General features: G+C 52.5%; 3 protein-coding genes and 1 long non-coding RNA gene across 4 annotated transcripts; 3 read left to right on the plus strand and 1 right to left on the minus strand.

Annotated features, from left to right (window-relative positions):
• Positions 1-1908: 1908 nt before the first annotated feature.
• On the minus strand, positions 1909-4714 carry LOC136965233 (ras-related protein Rab-40C-like). Its single transcript, XM_067259300.1, has 6 exons — positions 4017-4714; positions 3678-3738; positions 3509-3569; positions 3146-3223; positions 2616-2838; positions 1909-2293 (listed from the first exon to the last, which is right to left on the minus strand). The coding sequence occupies exons 1-6, from the start codon at positions 4168-4170 to the stop codon at positions 1983-1985; spliced, it is 888 nt and encodes a 295-aa protein (XP_067115401.1). The 5' UTR covers positions 4171-4714; the 3' UTR covers positions 1909-1982.
• Positions 4715-5106: 392 nt separating this feature from the next.
• On the plus strand, positions 5107-7192 carry LOC136965667 (zona pellucida sperm-binding protein 3-like; the record flags this gene model as incomplete). Its single annotated transcript, XM_067259853.1, has 8 exons — positions 5107-5579; positions 5731-5843; positions 6059-6162; positions 6238-6418; positions 6503-6626; positions 6699-6787; positions 6857-6927; positions 7017-7192. Coding segments are annotated over exons 1-8 (1281 nt in total), but the record flags the coding sequence as incomplete, so codon positions are not given.
• Positions 7193-11089: 3897 nt separating this feature from the next.
• LOC136964846 (uncharacterized) lies at positions 11090-11397 on the plus strand. Its single transcript, XR_010879263.1, has 2 exons — positions 11090-11250; positions 11331-11397. It is a non-coding gene; the product is annotated as an uncharacterized lncRNA (long non-coding RNA).
• Positions 11398-16116: 4719 nt separating this feature from the next.
• LOC136965668 (zona pellucida sperm-binding protein 3-like) lies at positions 16117-18383 on the plus strand (the record flags this gene model as incomplete). The annotated part of the gene is made up of 8 exons (XM_067259854.1): positions 16117-16603; positions 16900-17012; positions 17228-17331; positions 17428-17608; positions 17693-17816; positions 17890-17978; positions 18048-18118; positions 18208-18383. Coding segments are annotated over exons 1-8 (1284 nt in total), but the record flags the coding sequence as incomplete, so codon positions are not given.
• Between the last annotated feature and the right edge of the window lie 248 nt (positions 18384-18631).

Here is an 18631-nt window from a genome sequence, read left to right on the forward strand (position 1 = left end):
CTGAAGAAAACATCTTGTTTACGTTCGTCGGTGTCTAGACATCGGTCAGTTTAGCACCATCACTCATTCACACAAAGCTCTGAGATGCCGCGGTCAGGTGGGAAGACGTAAACACACACATTTTCAATGGTGTGCGACTCATCTTTGTCCAAGCACGGCCGCGAGGCCTCTGAGAAGCAGCTCCACTCTTCTTTTCACTGAAAGTGACCTATCAACCTTAGCGTGACTTTTGACCGCTCGGCATTCAAATGTCGTAGAGATGTACCGGTTAGCCTCAGCCCGGCCAATACCGCGAGGCCAGCTAATCAATTCAGCACCCCCCACGGTTTAATTGCACTTGAGCATGATGCCGGCTTCCCCGCTTTGCTTAGAAACCCAAGAAGACAATGGGAAACCAAAAATTCCCACCGCTCACGCTCTGACCTTGAAGAATGGAAGAACAAGATCATATAGGCCCAGAGCGACAATATGGGGCAACCCATCATTTATATTCAAGACTGCACTGAATGAAAATTCCGCACAAGTAAAAACGGTCAAACACATTTTGCTTTATTGTTGAAGAAATCACCTGCTTTTAATGGCAGCTTACTTTTATGCAGTCAAAATAGAAATTGAAAGTTGTTTATTATTTCCGTCAGCCATGTTGTATTAACATATTAACAAAACCAGATAGTGTTTTGATCCTTCATTAATTGTTCTTTTCCTCTAACAAAATACAGATGGAAAACATCATGCTTAAAATTGTTGTTCTGTGTGGCCTTTAGAGGAATGTTCCTGTGAATATTCTAACATTCTAAATATTTGTCCCTTTAAACACCTTACACTTTACCACAACATAACAAACACTGGAATATACATTCATGAAAAAGAGAATAAATAATCAGTAAAACAAAGAAATGAGAAAATAAACTAAAAACGTTTACTGAAGTCCGATGGTAGTATGTTACAATTTAATCCATTCCCATTTTTAAGTAATTTTACACATGCCCTCAAAAACACACCAGTAAAGCCAGATAGGTCAAGACCTTAACCAGAAGAAGTCAAAGCACTGATCAAACAATGCTTGGCCTAAGAGTTGTACATGATTTCATGAGAAAAACAAACTGCCAAATCTTCCAGCATATAACTGACCGCAGAAGAGGACTAGAGGCATGTTGTACATCACAACCAATTAAAATGAACCCAAGTACATTTTATTGCAGCATGAGCCTGCAGACTGGCGTCTAAGGTGTTGGGTTCCAGAGAGCAGGAATGACCATGACAACAGCAGTTGAATGATTGATGGTGATGGATGACGGAGAGAGTCGAACGGTAAATGGCATGTGACCAGGCCCAGCGGTGGACCTAGATACTTCAGAGGCCCCGCACGCAATCAAACTCTTTCAAATATCAACCGAGTGTGTGAGAACTGTGATTAAGGAGAACGAGGAGAACGAGGAGACCATGCATGAGGCTTGTTACAATGCCAACTACACATAGCTTCCCCTTCCTAGTCATGTTAAAAGACCCAAGAAGTTGGTGTGAAAACAAACTGGAAAACAAGCCAACAGTGTATCATGTATTTACAACAAAGTATTACTTTCACCCATGTGATCGAGTCCATTAAAAAGGCTGTTCGGGGGTCCTCCGCCTCGTGTAGTGTTGACAGATGAGCGCAGACCACTTGATTTGAGCTTCAGGATTCGACGGGTCACAGTGAAAGGCTGTGGGTGCAAGGGTCACCCGCAAAAAGGTGCGCGCGTGTGTGTGGATGGGGTTGAAAACGAGCACACACCAAGACGGCTTTAACGCCGCTGACTAACCCCACCTCAAACAGCTGCATCCTCAGGCAGACCACGTTCTCCGTAACAGCCCCCCCCCCCTTACACGGTGCCCCATGTGAGTCCGCTCACCCACAGGCCCCCCCACCCTTGAGGGAAGGGGATAGGAGGAGCAGGCGAGCGAGGGTGGGTTCCTCGCGCCCTCGTTTCTTCCCCCATCCCCTAGGATATCTTACAGTTGATTTTGCCGGAGGAGCTCTTCGGGGGGCTCTGCGGGGGGCGGAAGGACTTGGACCTCTTGAGGCTGTTGCCCTTGCCGCTGTTGGAGCCCGCGCCTCCGCCGCCGCCGCCCCCGGCCGGGTGGTTGGCCACAGAGTAGGAGCGTCCGTGCATCATGACGGCGTTCATGCCGTTGGCCATGGAGAAGGACTTGAGGTGGGACTTGATGGCGACGGGGAGGGGCAGCTTGTCGATGAGGTGGACGGGGGTGCAGGACACAATGGAGCGGCAGCAGAGGTCCTGCAGGCTGAACACTGCAGGTAAGGAGGAGGGGGGGGGAGGGGGTTAAGAGCCCACACCACAGGATGGGCAGAGACTGTGAATATTGCCTTTTTTTTTTTTTTTTTTTGCTTTAAAGACTTCACAGTACTTACATACATACTGTATAACCAAGCTGGTACTTGGTTAAACAAAGCGACGAGTACCTGACCCTCATATCCCAGTAACACACCCTGGACCCCTGATAGCCAGGTGATGTCCTACTAATCCCAAACCCACCGTCTTGCCCCTCTCCATCCACCCACGTCCCAGACCAACCTCCCCGTCCCCCCCTCCTCGCCCCCCGGTCCTCCTCACCTCGGTTGGGCTTCCAGAACTTCTCCATGCCGTGCCTCATCAGCACGATGCGCGACAGCTCCGTGAACGACTCGATGACGTTGAAGTTGCACAGGGGGCTGACCTCAAAGAAGGTCATGCCGTTCTTCTCGGCGTACGCCCGCGCTTGCTCCGTGGGCACCTGCCGCTTGAACGCCAGATGGAGACGATTGCCCACCAGGATGCGGGGAACGCCAGGGGCATGCTGGAGAGGGGGGGGGGGATGGTTGGAGTTTAGCCGTTTTGCGCTTTTTTTCCCCGTTATTTTGGGCACCACACTCTGGTTAACATCTCACTGACTTCCAGAGCTCAATATCGACGGTCCGGTTTTCGTAATACGAGTACATTGTCAGTCTCTCTTTAGGCACAGGAAATGGATTAGCCATGGAAATGGAAAATAGTGACCCCTCCCGACCCCTCAGTGACTGAATGTGATTCAGAAATTGGACTGCTGTAAGAGGATACTTGTTTTTGCGTAGTGTCACCCAACCAACGTGGTAAAAAGAGTTTACCTCGTCAATCTCTCGGATCCAGCGGTCGATGCCATCGAATGACCAGCCGTTTGTGATGTCATACACCAACAGGATTCCCTGTGGAAGGAACAAACATGAGATAATACCACGATATGTACAGGACAGACAAACATTTACATTCATTCAGTCATTTAGCAGACGCTCTTATCCAGAGCGACTTACAGTAAGTACAGGGACATTCCCCCGAGGCAAGTAGGGTGAAGTGCCTTGCCCAAGGACACAACGTCATTTTGCACGGCCGGGAATCGAACTGGCAACCTTTAGATTACTAGCCCGATTCCCTAACCGCTCAGCCACCTGACTCCCTAAACATCAGCTTGGACAGAGCAACAGTCCTCTCACCTGGGCCCCACGAGAATAGGATCTGAAGATGGTGCAGAATCTGCCTTGGCCAGAGGTATCCCTGTTCAACACAGAATTTGTGAGATTGAAGTTAAGATTCAATGCTGAGATTCAACCCAGAATGCCAGGCAACTCTAATCTCTCCTGTGTGTAGCGTTTCATTACTTACCACAATTCTAACTTGACTCTCCTTCCATCTAGTAGTATTGTTGTGGTTTTATAGTCAATCCCTGAGTGCAATACAATAATTAGAACAAAGATTTTTTTGAATTAGCACTTTGTAACCAGAAATAATCGGTCAATCCCATTTTATTTAAAAAGAAAACTCAAACTGATCTACAACAAAAAACGATTTTGGAGCACCGAGATAATGACGCACGACAAACATGAAGCACATCCCCATGACAATACTAATGATTGCATTTATGCAGATTCATAGATCCAACTGCAATTCACCACTCTGATTCCCCACCCGACCTACAGTACTCCAGTGCTGTCCAGCACTCACCACTGCTGTAGGCGTAGGGCGATTCCACCGACCCATCCTGCAAGCTTTCCAGAATCTCTCCCTTCCCAACATCACTGTCCCCCACCAGTAAGAACTTGAGGAGATAGTCGTAACTTTTGACAGGACTGCCCTGAGCGCCCATGATGCCACGCATTGGGTCGGATTAAGAGTTGAGCTTGTCGCTCCGATTCCTGTCCTGGGATCACTTGATTTGAAATATGAATGGCCCAAATGGCTAGCTACTAGTTGGAGATAGCTAGCTTTGTAGCTTAGAAAGACATGAGCTATGATAGCTAGCTAGCTATACTATTCAAATAAGATATACATTTAGAAATATATCTAGAAAGACAGCATTTGGAGACAAAGCTACAAAGGTTTGAGTTTTTACATCTAACACAATTCCAATAGCAATAAAATTTGCAAACGCTAGTTGTTAACGTTAGTTGTCCATGTTCTTGCTACTACTAGCCTAGCTGTCAAAACAATGTCGTATGTGGCTGGTACGCGCAGGGCCACAGTTGTGAGAGCCATTCTGTCATCAATAAGCGTGTCCACAACATGGTTGAATAAGATGGATTTTAAGAATATTGCGCTTTGTTTCTTTAGCAAGTTAATAACGTTATAAAACTACATGCCCAAAATGTTCGCATATAGTCGTAAAACAAACATAATGTTAGCGAGCTAACTAGCATAACCTCTTGGTTGCGTTGGAACTTCCTGAGTTTACTGTCCGACTTCCGGCATACGTTCCCTTCGAAAAAAAGGGTTCAGTAAAAATTTACATAGTAAAAAACTATCTGGAATAGTGTGCAGCTAGACTTTGAGTCCTTGATTTGTGATTTGGCTGACATGAACGCAACCCATAAATATATTAGTTTTTAATGGTAAAAGTCATGATAATACATCTGAGTGGACTTAATGGTTTTGCATAACATCATCTGCAGGTGAAATCAATTAGCATCACTGTGTTCCAGTATAAACGCACACAGAGCCTTGCTTCTTATTTATCGTAGCAAGCTATTGGTTGGTCTCAAAATGGAGGTGAAAGGATTCTTGCTGCTTATGTTTATGATAACCTCTGCCTACTGCCTTAAGTTTGAAAATGTTTTTGGGCAGTCACCTGAGGCGCTCTGGTCAGAGATGGAGAGAGAAATCGAGCAAGATGAAGCGGCAAGGTTAGTACCTAGGCAATGGAAACAAGGCACCCAAAAAATGCCAGGCAGCCGCCCAGAAGCCAGGAAAGTTCCAGAATTTGTGCCTATCGCAGCCTCTTCGGACCGGATGGCTCTTGTTGTCCCTGGGAAGGATGCTGAACCACTGCCTGACTCAGTAAAGGACATTCTATTGGCCACAAGAGGTCCACCTACCCAAAGGCCTCCCTGCAACAACCCTATCGACATATTGTGCCATATTAATAGGATCTATGTTAGAGTTCAGAGAGAATTATTTGCCAGCCTTGATGCCTACAGTTACCTGAAGTTTGGGTCCTGCCCTGTCAACCAAGCCACCGATAGTCACTTCTACCTGCTCTACCCCCTGATGGCTTGTGGTACTGTGATTACGGTGGGTGATTTTAACTGATGCATTCATTTTCACTGATCTTCAGTCTAACCTGAGCTCACAAGATTAGGTTTCAGATCTGATCCATGGCAGGTTAAAATCCTCCTTTTGGACTGGAGCCCCAGCAGCAGCCTAATTGTTCTTTTTCTTGTAGAGTCATGCTGACCGGGTGACCTTCACCAACAGGATCTCTTATAAACGGGATTCTACAGGGCCCATTGTGAGGGACTTCAACTTTGATGTTCCCCTCGAGTGTAGTTATAATCGGTAAGACCCCAGCCAACCCGCTTGCCTTTCTCCACATCAATTATTGCTTAAAACAACATGCATACATCATTGCACTGTCATCCACAAGCACTGGAGTTGGCATAAGATCTCCAGTTCTGACTGGACTCCTAACACTTCCTAAGGGAAACCCAAGGGAAATGATCTCCATGGGGAAGCCCATCTTTAAACCTTGCCTGATGCTGCTTTCCTTGCAGTTTCCATCTCTCTTACAAGGTCGGCTTCTGGCCCACAGTGAGGGGAGGAACCGTATTCAGACCCCTCACTTCAAGGACCTGGGTCACCCTCACTGCCTATGATGGTAAGTGGGGAAACAAGACCAAACTGACTTGGGTGTTTTAATATTCTTGGCGGATGAGACATGATTCTGTTTCAGTCCATGGGACCGAGTTGACTCCAGGTATCGGCTACACGCTTGGACAGCCCATGTTCTTTGAGGCTACGCTTGACTCTGCGCTGGCTCAAAAACCTGTGAGGGTGTACGTCAACAAGTGCTTTATGACAATCTCTCCGTTGCTCACCTCTGTGCCACAATATACAGTGATTGAGAACACTGGGTAAGGCCCTCATTTGTCTGCGTATACAATATTGGTCATTTTATAAATTGTCAGTCTAAGTTTGGGTTTTCTATCCCTGGGTAGTTGTATGGTTGATGGCCGGTACTCCGAGCAGTCACAATTCATCAGTCACGCCACAAAGACCGTTTTAAAGTTTACGCTTGGTAGCTTCATCTTTGAAGGGATGTCCAAAACGTCTACCCTGAAGGTATGGTTCTCCTGTTTTTTTTATTTTTTTATGTATTCAATTGTTGTTTTACTAATTGGAATTGTTACATAGGAACTCTACATGCATTGTGATATCTCTGTGGGAGATGTTACCCCAACTGAAAGTGCAAAGTCCTGCAACTACAATCCCGGAAGCAAAACGTGAGTGTTGAAACCTGCTATGGTCAAAGTTGAAGGTCCCCAGGTGCTTCATCTTATCCATTCTTGCAGGTGGACTGAGTTGTATGGTGACAATGCGGTCTGCTTTTGCTGTGACTCTGTCTGTCCCCCACCACAACCAGGTGGGTTTTGCATACTTGTGCTGTGTACGTTCATTTACAAACCAAATGCTGGCTTTGTTGGCACTAACTCTTGTAAACTCTCTCTAAAGCTTCACAGATGATAACCAGTCACTCCTGGAATGTGGATGACCCTCGGTGCACTCTCCCTTCGTGCACGCACCCTCAGAGCCCTTCTCTTCCTCATCCCCAGCACCCTCAGAGCCCTTCCCACCCCCAGCACCCTCAGAGCCCGTCCCACCCCCAGCACCCTTCGCACCCTCAGAGCCCTTCCCATCCCCAGCACCCTCAGAGCCCTTCCCAGCACCCTTCGCACCCCCAGCGCCCTTCCCACCCCCAGCGCCCTTCCCACCCCCAGAGCCCTTCGCACCCTCAGAGCCCGTCCCACCCCCAGCACCCTTCGCACCCGTCCCACCCCCAGCACCCGTCCCACCCCCAGCACCCGTCCCACCCCCAGCACCCTCAGAGCCCTTCGCACCCTCAGAGCCCGTCCCACCCTCAGAGTCCGTCCCACCCCCAGCACCCTCAGAGCCCGTCCCACCCCCAGCACCCTCAGAGCCCGTCCCACCCCCAGCACCCTCAGAGCCCGTCCCACCCCCAGCACCCTCAGAGCCCGTCCCACCCCCAGCACCCTCAGAGCCCGTCCCACCCCCAGCACCCTCAGAGCCCGTCCCACCCCCAGCACCCTCAGAGCCCGTCCCACCCTCAGAGCCCGTCCCACCCCCAGCACCCTCAGAGCCCGTCCCACCCCCAGCACCCTCAGAGCCCGTCGCACCCCCAGCACCCTCAGAGCCCGTCGCACCCCCAGCACCCTCAGAGCCCGTCCCACCCCCAGCACCCTCAGAGCCCGTCCCACCCCCAGCACCCTCAGAGCCCGTCCCACCCCCAGCACCCTCAGAGCCCGTCCCACCCCCAGCACCCTCAGAGCCCGTCCCACCCCCAGCACCCTCAGAGCCCGTCCCACCCCCAGCACCCTCAGAGCCCGTCCCACCCCCAGCACCCTCAGAGCCCGTCCCACCCCCAGCACCCTCAGAGCCCGTCCCACCCCCAGCACCCTCAGAGCCCGTCCCACCCCCAGCACCCTCAGAGCCCGTCCCACCCCCAGCACCCTCAGAGCCCGTCCCACCCCCAGCACCCTCAGAGCCCGTCCCACCCCCAGCACCCTCAGAGCCCGTCCCACCCCCAGCACCCTCAGAGCCCGTCCCACCCCCAGCACCCTCAGAGCCCGTCCCACCCCCAGCACCCTCAGAGCCCGTCCCACCCCCAGAGCCCGTCCCACCCCCAGAGCCCGTCCCACCCCCAGAGCCCGTCCCACCCCCAGAGCCCGTCCCACCCCCAGAGCCCGTCCCACCCCCAGAGCCCGTCCCACCCCCAGAGCCCGTCCCACCCCCAGAGCCCGTCCCACCCCCAGAGCCCGTCCCACCCCCAGAGCCCGTCCCACCCCCAGCACCCTCAGAGCCCGTCCCACCCCCAGCACCCTCAGAGCCCGTCCCACCCTCAGAGCCCGTCCCACCCCCAGCACCCTCAGAGCCCGTCCCACCCTCAGAGCCCGTCCCACCCCCAGCACCCTCAGAGCCCGTCCCACCCCCAGCACCCTCAGAGCCCGTCCCACCCCCAGCACCCTCAGAGCCCGTCCCACCCCCAGCACCCTCAGAGCCCGTCCCACCCCCAGCACCCTCAGAGCCCGTCCCACCCCCAGCACCCTCAGAGCCCTTCCCACCCCCAGCACCCTCAGAGCCCTTCCCACCCCCAGCGCCCTTCTCACCCCCAGCACCCTCAGAGCCCTTCTCACCCCCAGAGCCCTTCCCACCCCCAGCACCCTCAGAGCCCTTCGCACCCCTCCCACCCCCAGCACCCTCAGAGCCCTTCGCACCCTTCCCACCCCCAGCACCCTCAGAGCCCTTCGCACCCTTCCCACCCCCAGAGCCCGTCCCACCCCCAGCACCCTCAGAGCCCGTCGCACCCTCAGAGCCCGTCCCACCCCCAGCACCCTCAGAGCCCGTCCCACCCCCAGCACCCTCAGAGCCCGTCCCACCCCCAGCACCCTCAGAGCCCTTCCCACCCCCAGCGCCCTTCTCACCCCCAGCACCCTCAGAGCCCTTCTCACCCCCAGAGCCCTTCCCACCCCTCCCACCCCCAGAGCCCGTCCCACCCCCAGAGCCCGTCCCACCCCCAGAGCCCGTCCCACCCCCAGCACCCTCAGAGCCCGTCCCACCCCCAGCACCCTCAGAGCCCGTCCCACCCCCAGCACCCTCAGAGCCCGTCCCACCCCCAGCACCCTCAGAGCCCGTCCCACCCCCAGCACCCTCAGAGCCCGTCCCACCCCCAGCACCCTCAGAGCCCGTCCCACCCCCAGCACCCTCAGAGCCCGTCCCACCCCCAGCACCCTCAGAGCCCGTCCCACCCCCAGCACCCTCAGAGCCCGTCCCACCCCCAGCACCCTCAGAGCCCGTCCCACCCCCAGCACCCTCAGAGCCCGTCCCACCCCCAGCACCCTCAGAGCCCGTCCCACCCCCAGCACCCTCAGAGCCCGTCCCACCCCCAGCACCCTCAGAGCCCGTCCCACCCCCAGCACCCTCAGAGCCCGTCCCACCCCCAGCACCCTCAGAGCCCGTCCCACCCCCAGCACCCTCAGAGTCCGTCCCACCCCCAGCACCCTCAGAGTCCGTCCCACCCCCAGCACCCTCAGAGCCCGTCCCACCCCCAGCACCCTCAGAGCCCGTCCCACCCCCAGCACCCTCAGAGCCCGTCCCACCCCCAGCACCCTCAGAGCCCGTCCCACCCCCAGCACCCTCAGAGCCCGTCCCACCCCCAGCACCCTCAGAGCCCGTCCCACCCCCAGCACCCTCAGAGCCCGTCCCACCCCCAGCACCCTCAGAGCCCGTCCCACCCCCAGCACCCTCAGAGCCCGTCCCACCCCCAGCACCCTCAGAGCCCGTCCCACCCCCAGCACCCTCAGAGCCCGTCCCACCCTCAGAGCCCGTCCCACCCTCAGAGCCCGTCCCACCCCCAGCACCCTCAGAGCCCGTCCCACCCCCAGCACCCTCAGAGCCCGTCCCACCCCCAGCACCCTCAGAGCCCGTCCCACCCCCAGCACCCTCAGAGCCCGTCCCACCCCCAGCACCCTCAGAGCCCGTCCCACCCTCAGAGCCCGTCCCACCCTCAGAGCCCGTCCCACCCCCAGCACCCTCAGAGCCCGTCCCACCCCCAGCACCCGTCCCACCCCCAGCACCCTCAGAGCCCGTCCCACCCTCAGAGCCCGTCCCACCCTCAGAGCCCGTCCCACCCCCAGCACCCTCAGAGCCCGTCCCACCCTCAGAGCCCGTCCCACCCCCAGCACCCTCAGAGCCCGTCCCACCCCCAGCACCCTCAGAGCCCGTCCCACCCCCAGCACCCCCAGAGCCCCCCGTCGCACCCCCAGAGCCCCCCGTCGCACCCCCAGAGCCCCCCGTCGCACCCCCAGAGCCCCCCGTCGCACCCCCAGAGCCCCCCGTCGCACCCACCGTCGCACCCCCAGAGCCCCCCGTCGCACCCACCGTCGCACCCCCAGAGCCCCCCGTCGCACCCCCAGAGCCCCCCGTCGCACCCCCAGAGCCCCCCGTCGCACCCCCAGAGCCCCCCCTCCCGCCCCCAGAGCCCCCCGTCTCGCCCCCAGAGCCCCCCGTCTCGCCCCCAGAGCCCCCCGTCTCGCCCCCAGAGCCCCCCGTCTCGCCCCCAGAGCCCCCCGTCTCGCCCCCAGAGCCCCCCGTCTCGCCCCCAGAGCCCCCCGTCTCGCCCCCAGAGCCCCCCGTCTCGCCCCCAGAGCCCCCCGTCTCGCCCCCAGAGCCCCCCGTCTCGCCCCCAGAGCCCCCCGTCTCGCCCCCAGAGCCCCCCGTCTCGCCCCCAGAGCCCCCCGTCTCGCCCCCAGAGCCCTTCCCGCCCCCAGAGCCCCCCGTCTCGCCCCCAGAGCCCTTCCCGCCCCCAGAGCCCCCCGTCTCGCCCCCAGAGCCCTTCCCGCCCCCAGAGCCCCCCGTCTCGCCCCCAGAGCCCTTCCCGCCCCCAGAGCCCCCCGTCTCGCCCCCAGAGCCCTTCCCACCCCCAGAGCCCCCCGTCTCGCCCCCAGAGCCCTTCCCACCCCCAGAGCCCCCCGTCTCGCCCCCAGAGCCCTTCCCACCCCCAGAGCCCCCCTAGTAAGTACCCACCTTCTCGTCCTAAGTCCGGTCCAGTTGGTATGGTTCCAATCGTACCACCTTTTGGGAAGAGTGATTATAAAGGATTAGTTCCAGAGACTCCATCTGAGGAACTTGTTGGCTCCATTGAGTTCTGGGATGAGGATGACTATGTATGGTAAGATTGTAAGGGAATTATTATTACAAAGAGCATTAGCATGTGTTGACATTTTAAAAAATATTTTTTTTTTTTTGTAGATGCTATCAGGAAGAAATGACCAGTGAAGTGGAATTGTTTTAAAATAAAACATGGATCATGTCTTAATTTGTCAAATTTATTTGGTGTTTTGACCTAGCTTACTTTCAGAATGAAGAGTAACTTAAGTCTTACATAGCCATTCAAGATTTAATTCTTTTGGTGCGTATTCATGTGTCAGCAACTCAAGGATAATGCAGTTGAGGTGGTAATCTGTAAGGCCACTTTTACCTGTCAAACCTGTTTGCTTCCTGTGAAGGAAGACTGCAATTTCAAGACACTTGATGTGACAGGAGTTCTTGGGCAGATTTATATAGAGCTGTTTCAGAAAGTGGTCCTCACAAGGTGCAAATAAAAGTTCCCAGAAGGCCCATAGGACAGTTGTTGCTTAGAGGCGTTTTTCACGCCTCATAAGTAAGATATCTGAATCTTGTATTTTTTGGGGCTCCTTAATGTCTGGATTGATTAGAAATCTACGCACTTCTCGGTCAGCTGAACCAATAACAAAGAAACAAACATCCATTCTCTCAAAACAATCCCACCGTCAGCCAACACTAACACCCCCCCCCCCCCCCCCCCGCACATCAAGGACCGCCACTCCAGCGGGAATGTTCCCAGTCTTTTCCAGGCCCTGCGTGTCAGAGCCCCAGTGATCCAGACCGTAGTTGCTGAAGTCTCTCAGCACTTCCAGACGCTCGGCCGACGAGATGTCCCAGTCGCGACGCTCCTTGAGTTCCGTGAAGATCCAGGGGTTTGATGAGAGCGCCCCTGCGGGACATTGGCTGGATTTCACTTTTTTTTTTGTCTGAAATGAAGTTTAAGTTCAATTTAATTTCTCTTCCTCATTCAGATAAACCAAGGACCGTCTAAAGGTAACAGTTAACCCTTGTGCTGCCTTCGGGTCACATGACCCAAAGGTTCATAACGAACCATCGTTGTGTTTACCCAATATAAAAAATAAAAAAATCTTTTAACCTTTGCAATGTGGGGGGTCTGAGACAGCCCAATGGTTAAAAGAAAATGCTTCACTTTGTTTTTGTATGCGGTAAAGTTGTTGCAATACGACGGTGGGTCACAATGACTGATGGGTCAAACTGACCCGAAGATAACACAAGGGTTAAAAGATATGCTTGTTTTCGAGCTCTTAGCTGGTCAGATAAGAATGGATCAAAGATTTTAAAGAGCGTAGTAGTTTTTTTTTCTCTCTCTCTGATATGGAGTTTGTTTAGTGTAATATCGTTTGTAAAATAAATACAAAGTTTAAAAAAAATTCAATAAAAAAAGATACGCATGCTCACCTCGCCAATATAATACCAGACACTCCAGTCTCTCTGGCCTTCATGGCGTCCTCATAAGACAAAATGTCTCCGTTACCTGCAGAGAGGAAGGATAGATGGGATGGAACCCAATGGCCGTCTCCATTTCCTTCTTCAAAAAGAACCACAAGAAAACAGCCGGCTAGACTTACTTCAAACACCCGGCAACAATAATGTACTGGTCTCCACACACACGTGAGAACAGATGTACTGATTCATTTCAATGTGGATTGAACATAACAAAACGGCAGTACTATTAGGCCAGCGTACCAAACTGTGGGATAGGGCTGGCGAGCTTGGAGAAGATGTTGATGTAGTTCCAGTCAGCCATCTTGGTATAGCGCTGCTCCCTGGATCTGCTGTGTAGCTGGACAGAGACGAAACCTTTCAAACATGAACCTCTCAGAGCCAACTTCAACCCTCCCTCAAAACCTACATCATCGCAGAGACATCAGCACAAGGGTTAACCCTTGTGTTATCTTCGGGTCATTCTGACCCATCAGTCATCGTGACCGACCGTCGTATTGCGACAACTTTACCGCATACAAAAACAAAGTGAGTAATTTTCTCTTAACCGTTGGGCTGTCTCAGACCCCCCACATTGCGAAGGTTAAAAGAAAATGCTATTTATTTGTTTTTGTATTGGGTACAATTGGGTAAACACAACAATGGTTCGTTGTGAACCTTTGGGTCATGTGACCCGAAGGCAGCACAAGGGTTAAAAGAGCAGCTGAAATCACAAGGTGTCTCCCTCTACACGGCACATTGCTCAATCATGGAGCAGAGAAGGAATAAACATTGCGTCATTTACATTTAGTCATTTAGCAGACGCTCTTATCCAGAGCGACTTACAGTAAGTACAGGGACATTCCCCCGAGGCAAGTAGGGTGAAGTGCCTTGCCCAAGGACACAACGTCAGTTGGCATGACCGGGTATCGAACTGGCAACCTTCGGATTACTAGCCCGATTCTCTCACCGCTCAGCCACCTGACTCCCGTCATACAAAATGGTGTCTCTTCTCTCACAACACATTTACATTTAGCAGACGCTCTTATCCAGAGCGACTTACAGTAAGTACAGGGACATTCCACCGAGGCAAGTAGGGTGAAATGCCTTGCCCAAGGACACAACGTCAGTCGGCATGACTGGGAATCGAACTGGCAACCTTCGGATTACTAGCCCGATTCCCTCACCGCTCAGCCACCTGACTCCCTCCGTACAACACAAGATCACAGACGCTTTCAAAGTCCTCCGCTTGCGTTACAGGCGTTCAACTGGGCATGCATCCAGCTGTGGGATTATTGGGTGAAAGATGTTTGCGAGGTTGTCCCTCACGTACACGTGTGTGTGTGTGTGTGTGTGCGCATGTAAGATGAGCTAACCGCAACTTTCCCCCAACTTCTCAAAAGACAAACCCCTCACCGTCTCTCTCCACCAGGGTGAAGGGCTCCGTGTCCCAGCCGTCGTCCAAGTTGGCCGGCTAGGCGTCCAGGTGCCCGTAGATGCACACGGCCCTCTTCCTGGGTCTGAGCCCGGGCGGCCCAGCACGATGGGGGGCAGGGGGATCTCCTCTCCGGAGGGCAGCCTCTGCTTCCCAATGTCCACCATCTCCACGCTGCCCCCCAAGCCTCTCCATGTCCTTGGCCGCCATCTCCATCATTTACATTACATTTTACATTTAGCAGACGCTCTTATCCAGAGCGACTTACAGTACAGTATTTCCCCCGAGGCAAGTAGGGTGAAGTGCCTTGCTCAAGGACCCAACGTCATTTTGCATGGCCAGAATCTAACCGGCAACCTTTTGATTAAAAGCCTGATTCCCTAACCGCTCAGCCATCTTACCCCCATCATCTTCTTGATCTCTCCCCGCTTCTCCGGTCAGGCGGACACGCTCTGCACCGCCACCCACTCCGCCAGATGCTGGCGAGGGAGAGAGAAGCGTGAGAGGAGGTAGGCTACGGAATGACTTGGTGGAACACGTCGGGATGCTTGACTTAACAACAGCTTTCACAGGCATCTTTGTCATATCTATGTTGACTCCATAGCTAATTCAAATATCTTCAGTATGAATACTTTACTCATATGGCATTATGTGTGTGTCAGTTTGAAGTTATGACCAACTGGCATTAGCCTACTTGACTATTCAGCCAACAACACGTTACAAAACGTAACACTTGCCGAGTTGAGTTTCTATGGTAATATTATTTCTTACATTTAAGTTTGTCCAATGCAGAATACCACAATACAATTCACAACTCAAGTAAATCATGGTATTATTATTTAATTGACAGAAACATAGATGTTACCTGGTGTTCATCCACATATTTAAAGTGCTGGAAGGTGAGCCATAGTTTTCAGATCAAATCCAAAGGGACGACCTGATGATAGGGTGCCACCCGTCCCTTAAAACCCTTGTGTTATCTTCGGGTCATTCTGACCCATCAGTCATTGTGACCCACCGTCGTATTGCGACAACTTTACAGCATACAAAAACAAAGTGAAGCATTTTCTTTTAACCGTTGGGCTGTCTCAGACCCCCCACATTGCAACGGTTAAAATACAATTATTTTTATTTGTTTTTTTATTGGGTAAAATTGGGTAAACACAACGATGGTTCGTTATGAACCTTTGGGTCATGTGACCCAAAGGCAGCACAAGGGTTAAAATACGGAATCGTCCCGTATTTGAGAATAAAATAGCGCGTCCCGTTTTGAATCAATACGGGATGGGTTTTGTCCCGTATTTTCTGAGTTGTCTTCAATGCAGCATCCCATGCAAATCATTCCACCCGAATTCTGTGTAGACTCGTCCTATTCTGCCCCTGATTGGGTAATACTCGCTGCCATTGTTGGTTTGATAGTTTTTTTCAGGTTCACGGCCAATCAGAGTCAGAGAAGGGCGGGTCTCTTGGCGGAGAGTCGATTTAAAAGAGTGGCGGAGGCAGCTCCAGATACCCCTCGCGTAATAAGAAGTACACTTATAAAAGGAAGTAGGCTTGACATGTTTCAATACTGCACACTACTAGTTCTGGTCCACGGATGTTAAAAGCCTTTTTTTGTGGTCTCACTGTCAAACTTTGTCGGCCTATCCCTATGGTTATTATCCCCCAATTTTATCCCCCTATACTTAACTTTAGAATGCCGACTGTCTATCACGACTTCTGGCATTCGTTCCCTTCGAAACCTGCAAAAAGGGTAAAAAAAAAAAAATGTATAGTAAAAAACTATCTGGAATAGTGTGTGATTTGGCTTACATGAAAGCAACCCATAAATATATTTGATTGTAAAATTGATAATACGTCTCGGAATGGACTTATTGGTTTTGCATAATTGGTATCATCTGCAGGTGAAATCAATTACCATCACTGTGTTAAAGTATAAACGCACACAGAGCCTTGCTTCTTGTTTATTGTAGCGGTTGGTCTCAAAATGGGGGTGAAAGGATTCTTGCTGCTTATGTTTATGATAACCTCTGCCTACTGCCTTAAATTTGAAAATGTTTTTGGGCAGTCACCTGAGGCCCTCTGGTCAGAGATGGAGAGAGAAATCGAGCAAGATGAAGCGGCAAGGTTAGTACCTAGGCAATGGAAACAAGGCCAAAAACGACCGGGCAGCCGCACAGAAGCCAGGAAAGTTCCAGAATTTGTGCCTATCGCAGCCTCTTCGGACCGGATGTCTCTTGTTGGCCCTGGGAAGGATGCCGAACCACTGCCTGATTCAGTAAAGGACATCCTATTGGCCACAAGAGCTCCACCAACCCAATATAAGAGTCTTCCCTGGAACAACTCTATTGACATATTGTGCCATATTAATAGGATTTATGTTAGAGTTCAGAGAGAATTATTTGCCAGCCCTGATGCCTACAGTTACCTGAAGTTTGGGTCCTGCCACGTCAACCAAGCCACCGATAGTCACTTCTACCTGCTCTACCCCCTGATGACTTGTGGTACTGTGATTACGGTGGGTGATTTGAACTGATGCATTCGTTTTCACTGATCTTTGGTCAAACTAGATGCATTCAGGTCTGAATGAAGGATAATTATGAGCTGTTCACAGGCCTGAGGTGTGGTGACTAACACTTTCCACCCTTAACCCGGCATATCCCTACCTACAGTCAAGACTCAAACCCCTGAATGCATAATTTGAAGTCTAACCTGAGCTCACAAGATTAGGTTTCAGATCTGATCCATGGCAGGTTAAAATTCTCCTTTTGGACTGGAGCCCCAGCAGCAGCCTAATTGTTCTTTTTCTTGTAGAGTCATGCTGACCGGGTGACCTTCACCAACAGGATCTCTTATAAACGGGATTCTACAGGGCCCATTGTGAGGGACTTCAACTTTGATGTTCCCCTCGAGTGTAGTTATAATCGGTAAGACCCCAGCCCACCCGCTTGCCTTTCTCCACATCAATTATTGCTTAAAACAACATGCATACATCATTGCACTGTCATCCACAAGCACTGGAGTTGGCATAAGATCTCCAGTTCTGACTGGACTCCTAACACTTCCTAAGGGCAACCCAAGGGAAATGATCTCCATGGGGAAGCCCATTTTTAAACCTTGCCTGATGCTGCTTTCCTTGCAGTTTCCATCTCTCTTACAAGGTCGGCTTCTGGCCCACAGTGAGGGGAGGAACCGTATTCAGACCCCTCACTTCAAGGACCTGGGTCACCCTCACTCCCTATGATGGTAAGTGGAGAAACAAGACCACAAGTACAGGGATGGATTGCAATTTGACAAAATATGACTAAAACATTCTTGGAGGATGACATGATTCTGTTTCAGTCCATGGGACCGAGTTGACTCCAGGTATCGGCTACACGCTTGGACAGCCCATGTTCTTTGAGGCTACGCTTGACTCTGCGCTGGCTCAAAAACCTGTGAGGGTGTACGTCAACAAGTGCTTTATGACAATCTCTCCGTTGCTCACCTCTGTGCCACAATATACAGTGATTGAGAACACTGGGTAAGGCCCTCATTTGTCTGCGTATACAATATTGGTCATTTTATAAATTGTCAGTCTAAGTTTGGGTTTTCTATCCCTGGGTAGTTGTATGGTTGATGGCCGGTACTCCGAGCAGTCGCAATTCATCAGTCACGCCACAAAGACCGTTTTAAAGTTTACGATTGGTAGCTTCATCTTTGAAGGGATGTCCAAAACGTCTACCCCGAAGGTATGGTTCTCCTGTTATTTTTTTTTTTTTTATGTATTCAATTGTTGTTTTACTAATTGGAATTGTTACATAGGAACTCTACATGCATTGTGATATCTCTGTGGGAGATGTTACCCCAACTGAAAGTGCAAAGTCCTGCAACTACAATCCCGGAAGCAAAACGTGAGTTTTGAAACCTGCTATGGTCAAAGTTGAAGGTCCCCAGGTGCTTCATCTTATCCATTCTTGCAGGTGGACTGAGTTGTATGGTGACAATGCGGTCTGCTTTTGCTGTGACTCTGTCTGTCCCCCACCACAACCAGGTGGGTTTTGCATACTTGTGCTGTGTACGTTCATTTACAAACCAAATGCTGGCTTTGTTGGCACTAACTCTTGTAAACTCTCTCTAAAGCTTCACAGATGATAACCAGTCACTCCTGGAATGTGGATGACCCTCGGTGCACTCTCCCTTCGTGCACGCACCCTCAGAGCCCTTCTCTTCCTCATCCCCAGCACCCTCAGAGCCCTTCCCACCCCCAGCACCCTCAGAGCCCGTCCCACCCCCAGCACCCTTCGCACCCTCAGAGCCCTTCCCATCCCCAGCACCCTCAGAGCCCTTCCCAGCACCCTTCGCACCCCCAGCGCCCTTCCCACCCCCAGCGCCCTTCCCACCCCCAGCGCCCTTCCCACCCCCAGAGCCCTTCGCACCCTCAGAGCCCGTCCCACCCCCAGCACCCTTCGCACCCGTCCCACCCCCAGCACCCGTCCCACCCCCAGCACCCTCAGAGCCCTTCGCACCCTCAGAGCCCGTCCCACCCTCAGAGTCCGTCCCACCC

The sequence above is a fragment of the Osmerus mordax genome, chromosome 21 (assembly GCF_038355195.1).
Source record: "Osmerus mordax isolate fOsmMor3 chromosome 21, fOsmMor3.pri, whole genome shotgun sequence".
Taxonomy (NCBI): Eukaryota; Metazoa; Chordata; class Actinopteri; order Osmeriformes; family Osmeridae; genus Osmerus; species Osmerus mordax.

Bases quoted from the DNA above. Each gene is read 5' to 3' on its own strand.
- LOC136965233 (XM_067259300.1), bottom strand. From the start codon at position 4,170: ATGCGTGGCATCATGGGCGCTCAGGGCAGTCCTGTCAAAAGTTACGAC. The intron at 3,224-3,508 runs GTGAGAGGACTG...TTCCTTCCACAG, and splicing joins CCTATTCTCGTGGGGCCCAG to GGAATCCTGTTGGTGTATGA. The intron at 2,839-3,145 runs GTAAACTCTTTT...CCCCCTCTCCAG, and splicing joins GGATCCGAGAGATTGACGAG to CATGCCCCTGGCGTTCCCCG.